We start from the raw sequence: 13,597 nt of genomic DNA on the forward strand, positions 1-13,597 counted from the left end.
AGATAGATAGATAGATAGATAGATACATAGATAGACAGACAGACAGACAGACATATAGATAGATAGACAGACAGGCAGACAGACAGACAAACATACATATAGATAGATAGATAGATATAGATATAGATAGATAGATAGATAGATAGATACTTTTTTTTCAAATTAATCAATTGACAGAATATGCTTAAATAAAATGACTTATTAAATGGCTTTTTTTAATAATTGATTTTGACTGGATTCTAAATCGAATTATTTTAAAATATTACATTTAAAGGGGACATGACATGAATTTTTAAAATTATTTTAACAACTTCACACACAGACACACACACACACACACACACACACACACACACACACACACGTGTGTAAAATAATATATTTAAGCTTCATTCTTAATTTCACTGAACCTTTTTAACCTTCATTCTAAACCTCTGACTGAAATGATCAGTTTATTAATTTTTTAATAAACAATTACAAATATTAATACAAATATTAAGTATAATTAAAATATTTTAAAAATAAAAAAATTTTTACACAATATTTGTGCACAATATTTTACGGTCATTTCATCCATTATTGACTGAAATAATAAAATCATTTCATTTAAAAATCTAGTGTGTAAATAAACAGCTCTTTGGAATACTTGATTCTGATTTGTATGATTGGATTCTGAAACTAATTATTATTTTTGTTATATTTAAGAACTTTTTTTATGTTCCAAATTACTTTATTTAGTACTCCATTTAGTACAAATATATTTTTTTTATATATATATATATATATTTTACAACAATTTATTTGACAATATTTTACACAATATTTGTAGCTAGAGCAATGTGTTTTCTAAAGCTCACGTGTCGCTCGTCTCATACTCACATTGCCGTCATGGCCTCGTTCTGGAAGGTGACGAACACCATGCCCAGCGGTTTGGTGTTGACTTTCTCCTTCTCCTTCCTGTACTCCTCTTTCAGTTTGGCCTCCAGTTTGGTGTAATAACTCACAGCCTCCTCCTGCAACACCACACAGACTTACGGCTCGACTGCATCACAGAACATCAGCAGACACGAGCCTCCAGAAACCATCTATTTATTACTTCCTCCCAGAAGAGCTTTCAGTTCCTCTGAATGATTCTCAGACAAGCCACACATGCTTTTATTCAAGGACACGCTATAGGAGTGATAGGCTATTATTGATTAAATAATTTTTATTTTAAAATATATTAAAAACATGTAAATAAATTATTTTGAAGTGATCAGAATATGTTCTGACTTATTTGGGATACTTGCTTTTTGATTGCATTCTGATTCTAATTATTCTATTTTCAAATAACCAATTAAAAAGTCGTTTAATGAAACAATAAAGTAATGTATTTTAAATGTAATTTTTCAGTTGTATTTAAAAAAGAATTGGCAAAATACTTATTTATTCATTATCCAATCATGAAAAAAAAATGTTTACATGAAAGCAACCAATAAATATTGATGCTATTATACCTCAGTAGATATGAATTAAATGAACAATTTTAAATAGCAACCATTAAATGTTGAATATTTATTTCATGTTTAAATATTTACTAAGGTATAATATATTTCAAGTCAATTATAAAGTATTCAAATTTTAGACACTTGTTTAATTAAAAGCAACCAATAAATAATGATTGAATATGCTTCAGTAGATATTTAAACATAAATAAATCATATTAAATGAGTCATTTTATTAAGTGATTTATTCATATTTTATACAACTGTTTACATGAAAGCAACCAATAAATGTTGTCTATTTAATTAACGTTTAAATACCTACTGAGGTATAATATAAATATAAATATGAGGTAGAAATATCAGTAGATATTTAAACTTTAATAAATAATTTATTAAGTCCTTATTAATATTTTTACACAACTGTTAGCATGAAAGCAAACCATAAATGTTGACTATTTAATTCATTATCTACTGAGGTATAATATAAACAATTTTAAATAAGTCAATTTATAAATTCGTATTCATATTCGTTTATATGAACGCAACCAATAATTGATGACTATCGATATTTAAAAAATAAATAATGTATTTATCCTATAATATTTAAAATTGTTTATTACAATAAATATTAAACAATTATAACTACTCAATTCATAAAGTTGTTTATTTATCTCAATATTAATATAATAAGTAGTAATGATACTGTAGGTGGCAAACATATTCAGAAGCCAAAAGGAAGAAAGTTTGCTTGTATTGGTCAGTGATGAGTTTTTCCTCCAGCAGTAACGCTTTGCACTGTACATTGACAGCACAGAGGCATTGTGGGTAATGTGTTCATACCTCTTCACAGCCTGTAATGGCGCAGCAGCACAGGTGACCGCAGGGCTTGGGGTTAATCATGGCAGGCATGTGCTCCTTGGCCATCAGATCCGTGAAAAACTTCTTACTGCGTTCAGTCTTCTTCCTGCAGGACACACGCACACGCACACGCACACAAACACGCGTGCACGCGCACACGCATGCACACACACAAACACGCACAAACACACAAACACGCACACACACACACACACACACACACACACACACACACACACACACAAGCTCAGAGGAAACCTCAGCCCGTCTAACAGATCGATAAAAGGTCTCAGAGGTCAGATCAGTGGATAGACTCATTTCTGAACCTAAAAGAGAAACTTACAGGAAGAGCTTCCAATCCTGAGCCAAATCTGAGCAATTCATTAAAAACAAGAATTTTACCTCTCGGCGTTGAGGGACATCAGTTTGGCCACATTGTAACAAACACGCGCTTCCAGTACGACACAGTTCTCGTACGCCTGTCTGAGAGACACAAATGAAGAAATCAACATCTCACACTCACTTTATGATATTTCTGATATCATTATGATATCAGACAAACAGCTAACAGTGTTACTTTGGTTAAAAGAGAATTGTGTGAATTTTTATTTTGGAAACGCAAGAACTACATTTTCTCAAGTCATTTAAACACTGTTCAAAAGTTTGCAGTCAGAAAGCTTTACTGTTTGAAAAGAAATTAATTCTTTTATTCGGCAAGGATGCATTAAATGGATCAAAAGTGTGAGTAAAGACATTTATAATCTCACAAAATATTTCTATTTCAAATGCTGTTCTTTTCAACTTTTTTTCCATCAAAGAATCCTGAAAAATAAAAATGTATCACCATTTTATTTAAAAAAAATGTTTAACTAATGTTTAAATATCCACTGAGGTATAATATAGTCAACATTTATTGGTTGCTTTCATGCAAAAAATTGTGTAAAAAAATATGAATAATCACTATGAATATGAATAAAAACCGACTTACTTGAAATTATTTAATTTATATTTAAATATTCACTAAGGTATAATATAATGAACATTTTTTGGTCTTTATTTATTTACTTTTATGTAAACAATGTGTACAAAATGAATGTTTGCATGATTGCTAATGAATAAATGAAAGTAACTAGCAAATTCCTCTTTAAAATGCAATTTAACAGTAACATTTAAAATACATTTAAAATACATTTTAATGGATTAATTGACAATAAAATAATTAAAATCAGAATCCAATCTAAATCAAATATTCCAAGGAACATTTAATAAGTTTTTAATCAGAAATTAATACTTTTATTGATCATGGATGCATTATAATGTTACAAAAGATTTCAAATAAATGCTGTTCTTTTGATCTTTCTATTCATCAAAGGATCCTGAAAAAATCCTGTATCTCTGCTTCCACAGAAATATTGGGCAGCACAACTGTTTTCAACATTGATAATAATCAGAAATGTTTCTTGAGCAGCAAATCAGCATATTAGAATGATTTCTGAAGATCATGTGACACTGAAGACTGGAGTAATGATGCTGAAAATTCATCTTTGATCACAGAAATAAATTACATTTCAACAGATATTCACATAGAAAACCGTTATTTTAAATTCTAAAAATATTTCCAAATTTGTATCTATTTTTAGATCAAATAAATGCAGCCTTGGTGAGCGGAAGAGACTTCTTTCAAAAACATTAAACTCTTACAGACCCCAAACATTTGAACGGTATTGTACCTTTAGCTAAACATCTGAAAGTCTCTATACACTCCCGTTGTTCATCATTACAGTGAACAAACAGCCTGTGATGTTTTCCTCTGATTTCAGCAGCTCTGTCTCAGGTAAAATCACATTAGACACTCGAGTCTATTCATAGCTCCTCCCCAGCGCCTCATCACACTCATTTTTGGCTGATTGGCTGCATGACTCGAATTTAAAACACTCATTTAGACAATTACGGCAGATGCTTGCAGAAGCAGAGCTCCAGAGAGAACGTAGACATCCCTGACGCCCGCTAACGCACAAACCACATGTGATTTTAATATTTGACACGATTTACAGAATAAAATTTGTGTTTGAAGCATAAAGAGGAGAAAAAGAGTGGTCTTACTCAAAGTGCTGTTTTATATGGCTTTCTTCTGCATATTTGGAGATGCCGTTGATAAATAAAGTGCGTTTCACCTGAGGAGAGAGGGGAAAGCATGATATTTGGGTTATTTACACATGCACAGATGCTGGAGGACGTTGCAGTGTGGATCGAGGTTAAACGCTCGGCTCAGAAATGTAGGTCAGGGCTATAGACGGACTTCATGAATATTTCATAAGCGTTACAGCATGACTAATGATGAGCTGCACACGTCACAAGACTCCTCCAGATGGCTTTTCTGTTATTACTGTATACAAAATAAAGGAAACGCTCAGCCAAAAATCATTTAATCACATTGCAAACCAGTATAACCCATACAGAGATGTTTAGCAAAATGTTCATGCTGCACTTTTTCCATTTAACCCACAAAATGCATTTAAAATCTGCATACTATTTCAACATTAAGAGTCCGTTCGGACCTGAAGAGTCGTTATTTCATAAAACAGTCATAATATTTGTCATCTAAAACCAAATTGTATCTGATTAGCAACTTCTAAATAATTGAGCCATGTGAAAAAGATGTTTAGCAAAATGTTGATGCTGCACTTTTTACATTTAAACCACATAATGCATTTAAAATCTGCATCAACATTAAGAGTCCGTTCGGACCTGAAGAGTCGTTATTTCATAAAACAGTCATAATATTTGTCATCTAAAACCAAATTGTATCTGATTAGCAACTTCTAAATAATTGAGCCATGTGAAAACATTTCAAAGTTAACAAAAATGTATTAAAAATGAGAAATACTTTGAAATTTCAAATTGCACATGAACCATGACAAAAAAAAAACAAAAAAAAAAACTAACATACAAAAAAATACAAATAAAAAGTTTCAAACAAAATAAATGACAGTTTTACTTGCACAAACTTTCACTTTCAGACGAAAAAAAAAAAGATTTCAATTTTTCATGCTGCAATGGTTCATTAACAGGCATACATGTTACTTTTTTAACACAATTCAGTCCCAAAAGTGTGTAAGATATGGGGAAAAATATAAATGATTTTACCAAAGGTTTCTGACTAATATAACTTCATAGATAATTTTACAAAAAGTATTTCTGACACCTAATGGTACCCGGGTCCTAAATGACCCAAACATGCAACATGTAACTTTTTTTTTATGCATCTCTTCCAGGCCAAAGCGGACCCAAATGCATTATGAGGGTTAAAAAGGAACGGTTCCTTTAAATTGATGCAGTTCACATACCAGATCATCTTCTTTGTAGTGCATCTTGGACGTGTGGCGTCTCATGCTGTAGACGGTGAGGAGCAGGTACATGAAGGCAAATGATGTGTGCAGCCATAAAAGGTTATTTCTGAATCACAGAGAGAAAGAGACACATCCACTTTACCCAGAATACTCTAAATGCATCATGACATCTTCAATTAAAGCGCATGGGGGGTGGGGTTGCAATATTTGTGCAATGAATAAAATGTCTTACCCAGAATTCAAGTTGGCGATTGTTGTGCGTCCAAAGCTGTATGCGTTATTTTCTGAGGAAAAAAAATTAAAACAACAACTTAATTTGTGCTTTTGAAAGCTAACAAAAGGATCATTCTCAGGAAACACTGTACGCTGAACACAGTCACAGAATGCAAAATAAAAATAATACAAATAATTAATTAATAATTAAAGATATAACGGCGTAAAAACAACTAAAGAAATACAAACTTAACATATAAAATAAAATAAATTAAAATAGAAAATCCAATAAAGTAATTAATTAATTAAAATAATAAAACAAAACAAAAATTATCAAATCTGAAATGATTAAGAGATGGAAATCAATAGAATCAAATAAAATAATTAGATACATTAAACAAAAAATAAATAAAATAAAGAGTGCATAATATATTAAGTAATATTTTTTAAAATTGCATTATTAGATAAAGCAAATGAGGAGATATGGGGACAATGAGAAAACTAAACTAAAATACTAAATAAAATACTAAAACACTAAACAAAATTAACCAATAATACTAAATAAATAATAAAAACTATACAGATTATTAAAAAAAAAGATAAATAAAATTACTTTAAATTTCAAATGTAAACTTAAAATATAAAAATAGAGACTAATTCAAAATATTACAATAATAGTACATCAATGATAATAACACTGGCCCGTACCTTCTATCTAAGGTCTCAAACATACATAAGAACTATAGATATGAAATTTCATCTTTTGATGCAATGCAATGTGTTGCATCTGAGAAGCAGGCAGTTTCTATTGTTACTTTGCATGTCTAAATGGCTCATAAAGCAACAAACTATAATATGTCTCTTTACATGCTGCTCAGACGACCTCTTCCTGCCCAAACATTTGCATCAAGCCTGTTTCTGACCGAACGCTCTGTCCTCTGTGACTCTGTCCACACTGATCCCGTCTCTAAGGACTCGTGCAAAGTGTCCTCATCTGTTTGACCTCTTCCCATTAGTTTTTGTGTCTTTGGGCCGCACTCTCTGTCCTTTTTCCCTGCAGCAGGCATCCAATTACCCAGCGAGCAGATAGAAGTTCAATCTCATTACTGGAGCGGAGCGCTGTGGATTAACCCTCTCTGATGATAATCTACAGCACGCCACGCGACAGGCCAGAGAGACGGGACAGCGTCTAATGATGGAGAGTTCTGTGCTCAGAAAAACATAACCGGACGATAATGGGAGTCGTATATCTTTTAACTTTATCTTCAGCCGATAAACATCAGCAATAATCACCAGCTCTTTGTGGCCGATACAATAACTCATGATTGAATGTGTGAACATGTAAACAGCCCACATATACAGATGCTTTTTAGCCTGAGGTTCCACTTGTTAATCCTGTAAAGGCTGACATATGAAATTTAAACCTTTTTTAATGGAACCATTTATTGAACCTTCAGACAAAATCTTAAACACATAAATAAATGTTAATTAAAAATTAAAAGCTAATTAAAATCAGAAAAATGTAAAATAATTAAAAAAAATTTAATCATTAAATGTATAATGAAAATAGATTTTAAATAAAAATCAAATTAAAATAAAACATTTACTAAAAGTTAATAAAATCATAAAATCGATCATTTTAAAATAATTCACTTAAATAATAAAATCATGAATTTTTTTTTTTTTTAAATAATACACTTATAATTAATGAAATCATTTTAAAATGATAAAAAATAAAAACAACTACAAAATACAGTCATAAAAATGTACAATTGAGAAAAATAATTTTAAAATAAAACATATCTAAACAAAACACTTTAGAAATGAATACAATTATAAAAAATACAGTTAAAATAAATGACTTTAAAATAATGATCAAACCAAAATGCTTGCTAAAAATGTATAACAAATACATTTAAAATAATTAATTTTACAACATCAATATAAAACACTATAAATTAATAAAATCATAAAACTATTAAAATATTAAAAATATACAAGTGTTATTCTTTTGTTTACTTAACAAAAATCTGTAAAGATTTCACAGCAAAAAGACACGTGAAGCTCAAGCTTGTGCAATTATGCTAGAAGGCCTTTTACTGGCTAAATATGTAAAATACTTGTTCAAATATGATACAGTAGGCTTTACAGGGTTAATTAATCTTTACAAAAAGAACAGAAAATGGCATTTATTTACCTACAACAGACAATACTGATTAAAACGAGCCAAAATGAATAATCAGCGTCGAATACATTGGTCACCGATATATCATGCATCACTACTTTCAAATGAAACATATACTTTAAGTGAATATAATACTTTTCATCACCGCTAACGGACCTACAATCGCACCGCTGACCTCTGACCTCTGACCTCAGGACTCACCCAGCAGGTTGCCTGAGAAGTTGACCGGCAGAACGATGCCCACCGACAGCACACCCACCACAACCAGCAGACCGATGATGTGCCGCTGGAACGACAAGTAATGAACGGCATCTTCACCACACTTCTCCCGGATCTCCTCGTCCCTGTGGGGAACGAGACTCGTGTTAGCCACCCCTCATACTTCATGATAGAGAGAACATACAGAGAGAGAATGCTTGATTACAGAGTATGGACTATAGACAATAAAGAATGGAATAATAGTTTTAGGTACGGAATTGTAAGTACATAGTATGGATGGCAGCGTGCAGACTATGTAATATATAGTACAAGTATGGAGTAAATAGTATACTTTACTTCCATTGCTAAAAAGGCCCAGCAGAGGTTGTACTTCCTTCGCCAGCTGAGGAAATTCAACCTGCCACAGGAGTAGGGTTGGGAACCGAGAACCGGTTCTTATTTAGAACCGGTTCCGTTTTTTGAAAAGAACCGGAACCGTGAGCAATTTATACGTTTCGATTCCGAAAACGGTTCAGGTGCGACGCGTGACCAAGCACTGTGAGCAGCCTTGTGCCGGCGTTTCCCGTAAAGGATGTCACAAACCAAATAACAGAAACGCCACCCTGCCTCTTCAATTACTGAGCACATCGTTTCCCATGACGCGCACACTCTACAGACGCGCTGCGTCACGTCTTTAACTGCCGAACACATCATTTTCCACGACTGTACGCGCATTGCGTCTTTGATAACTGTGCACGTTGTTTTGTCTGACTGTACGTGTACCGGCAGCACGCAGCTCCTGCCGCCAATAAATTACATTATACTTGTCCCATATTGTCATTTATATACAGTGGGTACGGAAAGTATTCAGACCCCCTTAAATTTTTCACTCTTTGTTATATTGCAGCCATTTGCTAAAATCATTTACAGCAGGTTGCCTGAGAAGTTGACCGGCAGAACGATGCCCACCGACAGCACACCCACCACAACCAGCAGACCGATGATGTGCCGCTGGAACGACAAGTAATGAACGGCATCTTCACCACACTTCTCCCGGATCTCCTCGTCCCTGTGGGGAACGAGACTCGTGTTAGCCACCCCTCATACTTCATGATAGAGAGAACATACAGAGAGAGAATGCTTGATTACAGAGTATGGACTATAGACAATAAAGAATGGAATAATAGTTTTAGGTACGGAATTGTAAGTACATAGTATGGATGGCAGCGTGCAGACTATGTAATATATAGTACAAGTATGGAGTAAATAGTATACTTTACTTCCATTGCTAAAAAGGCCCAGCAGAGGTTGTACTTCCTTCGCCAGCTGAGGAAATTCAACCTGCCACAGGAGTAGGGTTGGGAACCGAGAACCGGTTCTTATTTAGAACCGGTTCCGTTTTTTGAAAAGAACCGGAACCGTGAGCAATTTATACGTTTCGATTCCGAAAACGGTTCAGGTGCGACGCGTGACCAAGCACTGTGAGCAGCCTTGTGCCGGCGTTTCCCGTAAAGGATGTCACAAACCAAATAACAGAAACGCCGCCCTTCCTCTTTAATTACTGAGCACATCGTTTCCCATGACGCGCACACTCTACAGACGCGCTGCATCACGTCTTTAACTGCCGAACACATAATTTTCCACGACTGTACACGCATTGCGTCTTTGATAACTGTGCATGTTGTTTTGTCTGACTGTACATGTACCGGCAGCACGCAGCTCCTGCCGCCAATAAATTACATTATACTTGTCCCATATTGTCATTTATATACATACTGACTTCAACTTAGACCACTAAATAAATGCTATTGTTATGCATGGGTTAGATTTAGTGTACAGGTCATTTCAAAAGTGATAAACAAAGTGATGGAAAATATTTATTTTCATGCATTTTAAATGTTTAAAAATGTGGAAACCACTCATTGCATCACCCCATCTCCTGACTGCATTATTATTTGTAAAATAGGGGCTTTATGGAGTGTGTGTAGACATGGTTATAAGTGTAACAGTTAATATTTCATTAAGTTAGGGAAATGAACAAGTGCTTGGCCCTCAAGTAAAATTTTGTACAATACCCAACCCTACACAGGAGCTGCTGAAACAGTTCTACTCTTCTATCATTGAGTCTGTACTGTCTTCATCCATAACTGTCTGGTTTGGTTTAGCTACCAAATCAGACATCAAGAGACTACAGCGGACAGTCAGGACTGCTGAGAGGATTATTTACATCTCCAGAGTGAGGAAAATGGCTCAGAAAATCACCTTGGACCCCTCACACCCAGCCCACTCTCTCTTCCAACTGTTGCTACAGAGCACTGACCACCAGAACAGCCAGGCACAAGAACAGTTTTTTCCCGCAGGCTATATTCAGCCTGAACAATTAAACTTTCATAATTATACACCGTGCATCACAACTGACATATTTATACACAGAATCCAAAATTTGTACACTTGTAAACTGCACACTTTGTAAATAACATATCTGTACATTTATTTAAACAATTACATTTTTTTCCCTATACTTCCATTTCTGTATATAGTACATTTAATTTCTGTTTTTTTTTCTTATATTAGTGTTATATTCCATCCCTACTGTGTTATTCCAATGTATGTCTGCACTATGTCTGTACTAGACATGTGCCGGTATTCGGTAATGCGATATATCACGATAATGAAGAATATGCACGATATTGTTATCGTGGGCACTTCAAAATGCAGAGAATAATTATTTATAACAAATTATTCAGAATTTTGAATGGATTTTAAGAATACTTTTCCCATCAACTGGTCACAATGCACAACACTGCTGTATGCTGCGTGAAAGACGTGTGTGCTCTCTGATGGAAACAAGCACGGATGAGATGCGCATGGCGGAGCGCGCGAGACACGCTCTGGATGAAAGCACATTCACTCTCTGACAGCAGATGGCGCTGAACATAATGCAGCTGTTATCCCGGAAACAAAACAGCTTTCCGTTTCGGAAAGTGTTTAAATGATTTAAATAGCCATTCAGATTTTGTATTTGCTATGCTGTTCATCACAGTGCCAAATACTTAACCCTTAAATGCACGAATGTTTTGACAATCATTATTACATATTCGGGTCTTTAGTGACCCGGACCTATATATCCAGCACGGATGGACCTCTAACTGCTGCAATAGCAAAAAATTATCTTGATATTTTAAGAACAATTACAGAAGAATAAAATAAAGCATATTTTGTTTCCTTTTGAAACTTAAAAGGGTTCAATTTGAGCAGATGATTTTACCATCGCTGTCATCGTCAGAGCGCACTTCCACAGTGCATCCAGCATCTGCCTCATATTCACGATCTCAGCCATATTCTCAAAACTATCGTTTTCAGTGACTTGATATTCAATATTTTGATCACTGGCAGCTTATTCACCACATCCAGCATCAAATGGCAGTGACATTTATATTTCATTGCGTATAGTAATTGCTCTGCATTAAAGCCATTCAAACCAGTTCAATTTTTGCTGATGATATTCGTTTGTTTTATGCCTGTGGTAATTATGAGTGAAACGTCACGTCATTATTGTGTATCAAACAGTGCCACCTTGAAGAAAAAAAGATGCATTGCACAAATTGAGTCATCAGATATGTAAATATAGTCGTGCAGGAAAAAATACTTACACATTTACATACCTCGGGTCTGTAGCGACCCTATACACTTTTTTTTTTTTACAAAAAATTAATCCGAAAACAGGCATTATTTAATATTTTACTATTTGTTTCTTGTTATATTGTTTATAATGAATAGATTGAGGAATACTAAGAAAGTTGATGTCTAACTTTAAAAAATGAAGGAGGGAGAGGGTAGAGAATGATGTCCCGGGTCGCTAAAGACCCGAGGTATGCATTTAAGTGTTAAATATTTAGATTTAATAGGCTATTTATTTTCAAACATGCCCTAGTGTTGAAAGTGCTTGAAAGTGTTTTGATTATTTATTGTTCAGTCAAACTTTACATTAGTTAACATAAACTGCCAATGAAAAATTCTTCTAAACATTCATTAATCTTAGGTAATTCCAATATTTAATAACACATTGTTAAAATCAAAAGTTGCAACAGTGTTATTTAATGAGCTAACATGAACTAAGAGTTGTATTTTTTTTTAACAAAGATTAATAACTTCTGTAGTAAATGCAGCTATTGCTCATTGTGAATGTTAATGCATTAACTAATTTAAATGTTTCTAAATTATTCAAATGTTCAGTTATTGTTGTTATAAGAAAAATAGTTATTAAACCGGTTATACTGGATTATGACAACACTTTTTTGCAACTAAATTTCAATACCGTGATAATACCGTATACCGTGATAAAAGCATTATCAATTAATCGCAACATGAAAATTTGATAGCGGCATATCCCTAGTCTGTACTTTCTTCTGCACTGGAAGCTCCTGTCGTCAAGTCAAATTCCTTGTGTGTAAACATACTTGGTAATAAAGCTTTTCTGATTCTGATTTATAGAATATATAGTATGGATTATGGAGCAGTGAGGTTTCTAAAGGACTCTAAGGGAGATGCAGGAAGTTTGTGAGTTGAAGAAAAGCTAACAATTAAAATCATAAAAATGCAAACTTAAAATAAATAATTTAAAAATAGTGAAAATAAAATCAATAAAATTCAGAAAAATAAAATGCTTACTAAAAAGTTATAAAATCATAAGATGTGCAACAAAAATACATTTAAAAATAATAAATGATAAATATAATTTAAATAAAATGCTTGATAAAAGTTTTTAAAAATCATAAAACTGTACAATTAAAAAATATATTTAAAAAATAAAACACTACAAAATAATAAAAATATACAATTAAGAAAAATAATTTTAAAATAAAACCCAAAATAAAACTCATACTATCTGAATACATGAAATAAACCATAAAATATTAAAAGTAAGTATTTAAAATAATAATAAAAATAAACTGCTTGGTAAAAACTAGTCAAATGATTTATCGCGATTAATCGCATCCAAAATAAAAGTTTTTGTTTATATATGTGTGTGTACTGTGTATATTTATTATGTATATATAAATACACACACATACAGTAAATATTTTGAAAATATTTACATGTATTTACATGCAAATATTTATATTCTTATATTATATATAAATATATTTAACATTAACATAACATATTTTTCATGAATATATACATGCATGTGTTTGTATTTATATATACATAATAAATATACACAGTATACAAACAAATATTATGCAAACAAAAACTTTTATTTTGGATGTGATTAATCGCGATTAATCGTTTGACAGCACTAGTAT

At 32.8% G+C, this 13,597-nt stretch overlaps 1 protein-coding gene across 1 annotated transcript in view; it reads right to left on the reverse strand.

The window, feature by feature from the left end:
• The window catches only part of LOC107680499 (CSC1-like protein 2), a 68,181-nt gene that overhangs the window by 16,814 nt on the left and 37,770 nt on the right, over positions 1-13,597 (reverse strand). The window contains exons 7-13 of the mRNA XM_016476390.1: positions 8,292-8,434; positions 5,925-5,976; positions 5,690-5,798; positions 4,446-4,516; positions 2,745-2,825; positions 2,325-2,448; positions 880-1,013 (exon numbers count right to left, since the gene is read on the reverse strand). Coding sequence (XP_016331876.1) covers positions 880-1,013; positions 2,325-2,448; positions 2,745-2,825; positions 4,446-4,516; positions 5,690-5,798; positions 5,925-5,976; positions 8,292-8,434 — 714 coding nt within the window. The remainder of the gene's footprint in view (positions 1-879; positions 1,014-2,324; positions 2,449-2,744; positions 2,826-4,445; positions 4,517-5,689; positions 5,799-5,924; positions 5,977-8,291; positions 8,435-13,597) is intronic.

The sequence above is a fragment of the Sinocyclocheilus anshuiensis genome, unplaced genomic scaffold (assembly GCF_001515605.1).
Source record: "Sinocyclocheilus anshuiensis isolate Anshui unplaced genomic scaffold, SAMN03320099.WGS_v1.1 scaffold308, whole genome shotgun sequence".
Taxonomy (NCBI): Eukaryota; Metazoa; Chordata; class Actinopteri; order Cypriniformes; family Cyprinidae; genus Sinocyclocheilus; species Sinocyclocheilus anshuiensis.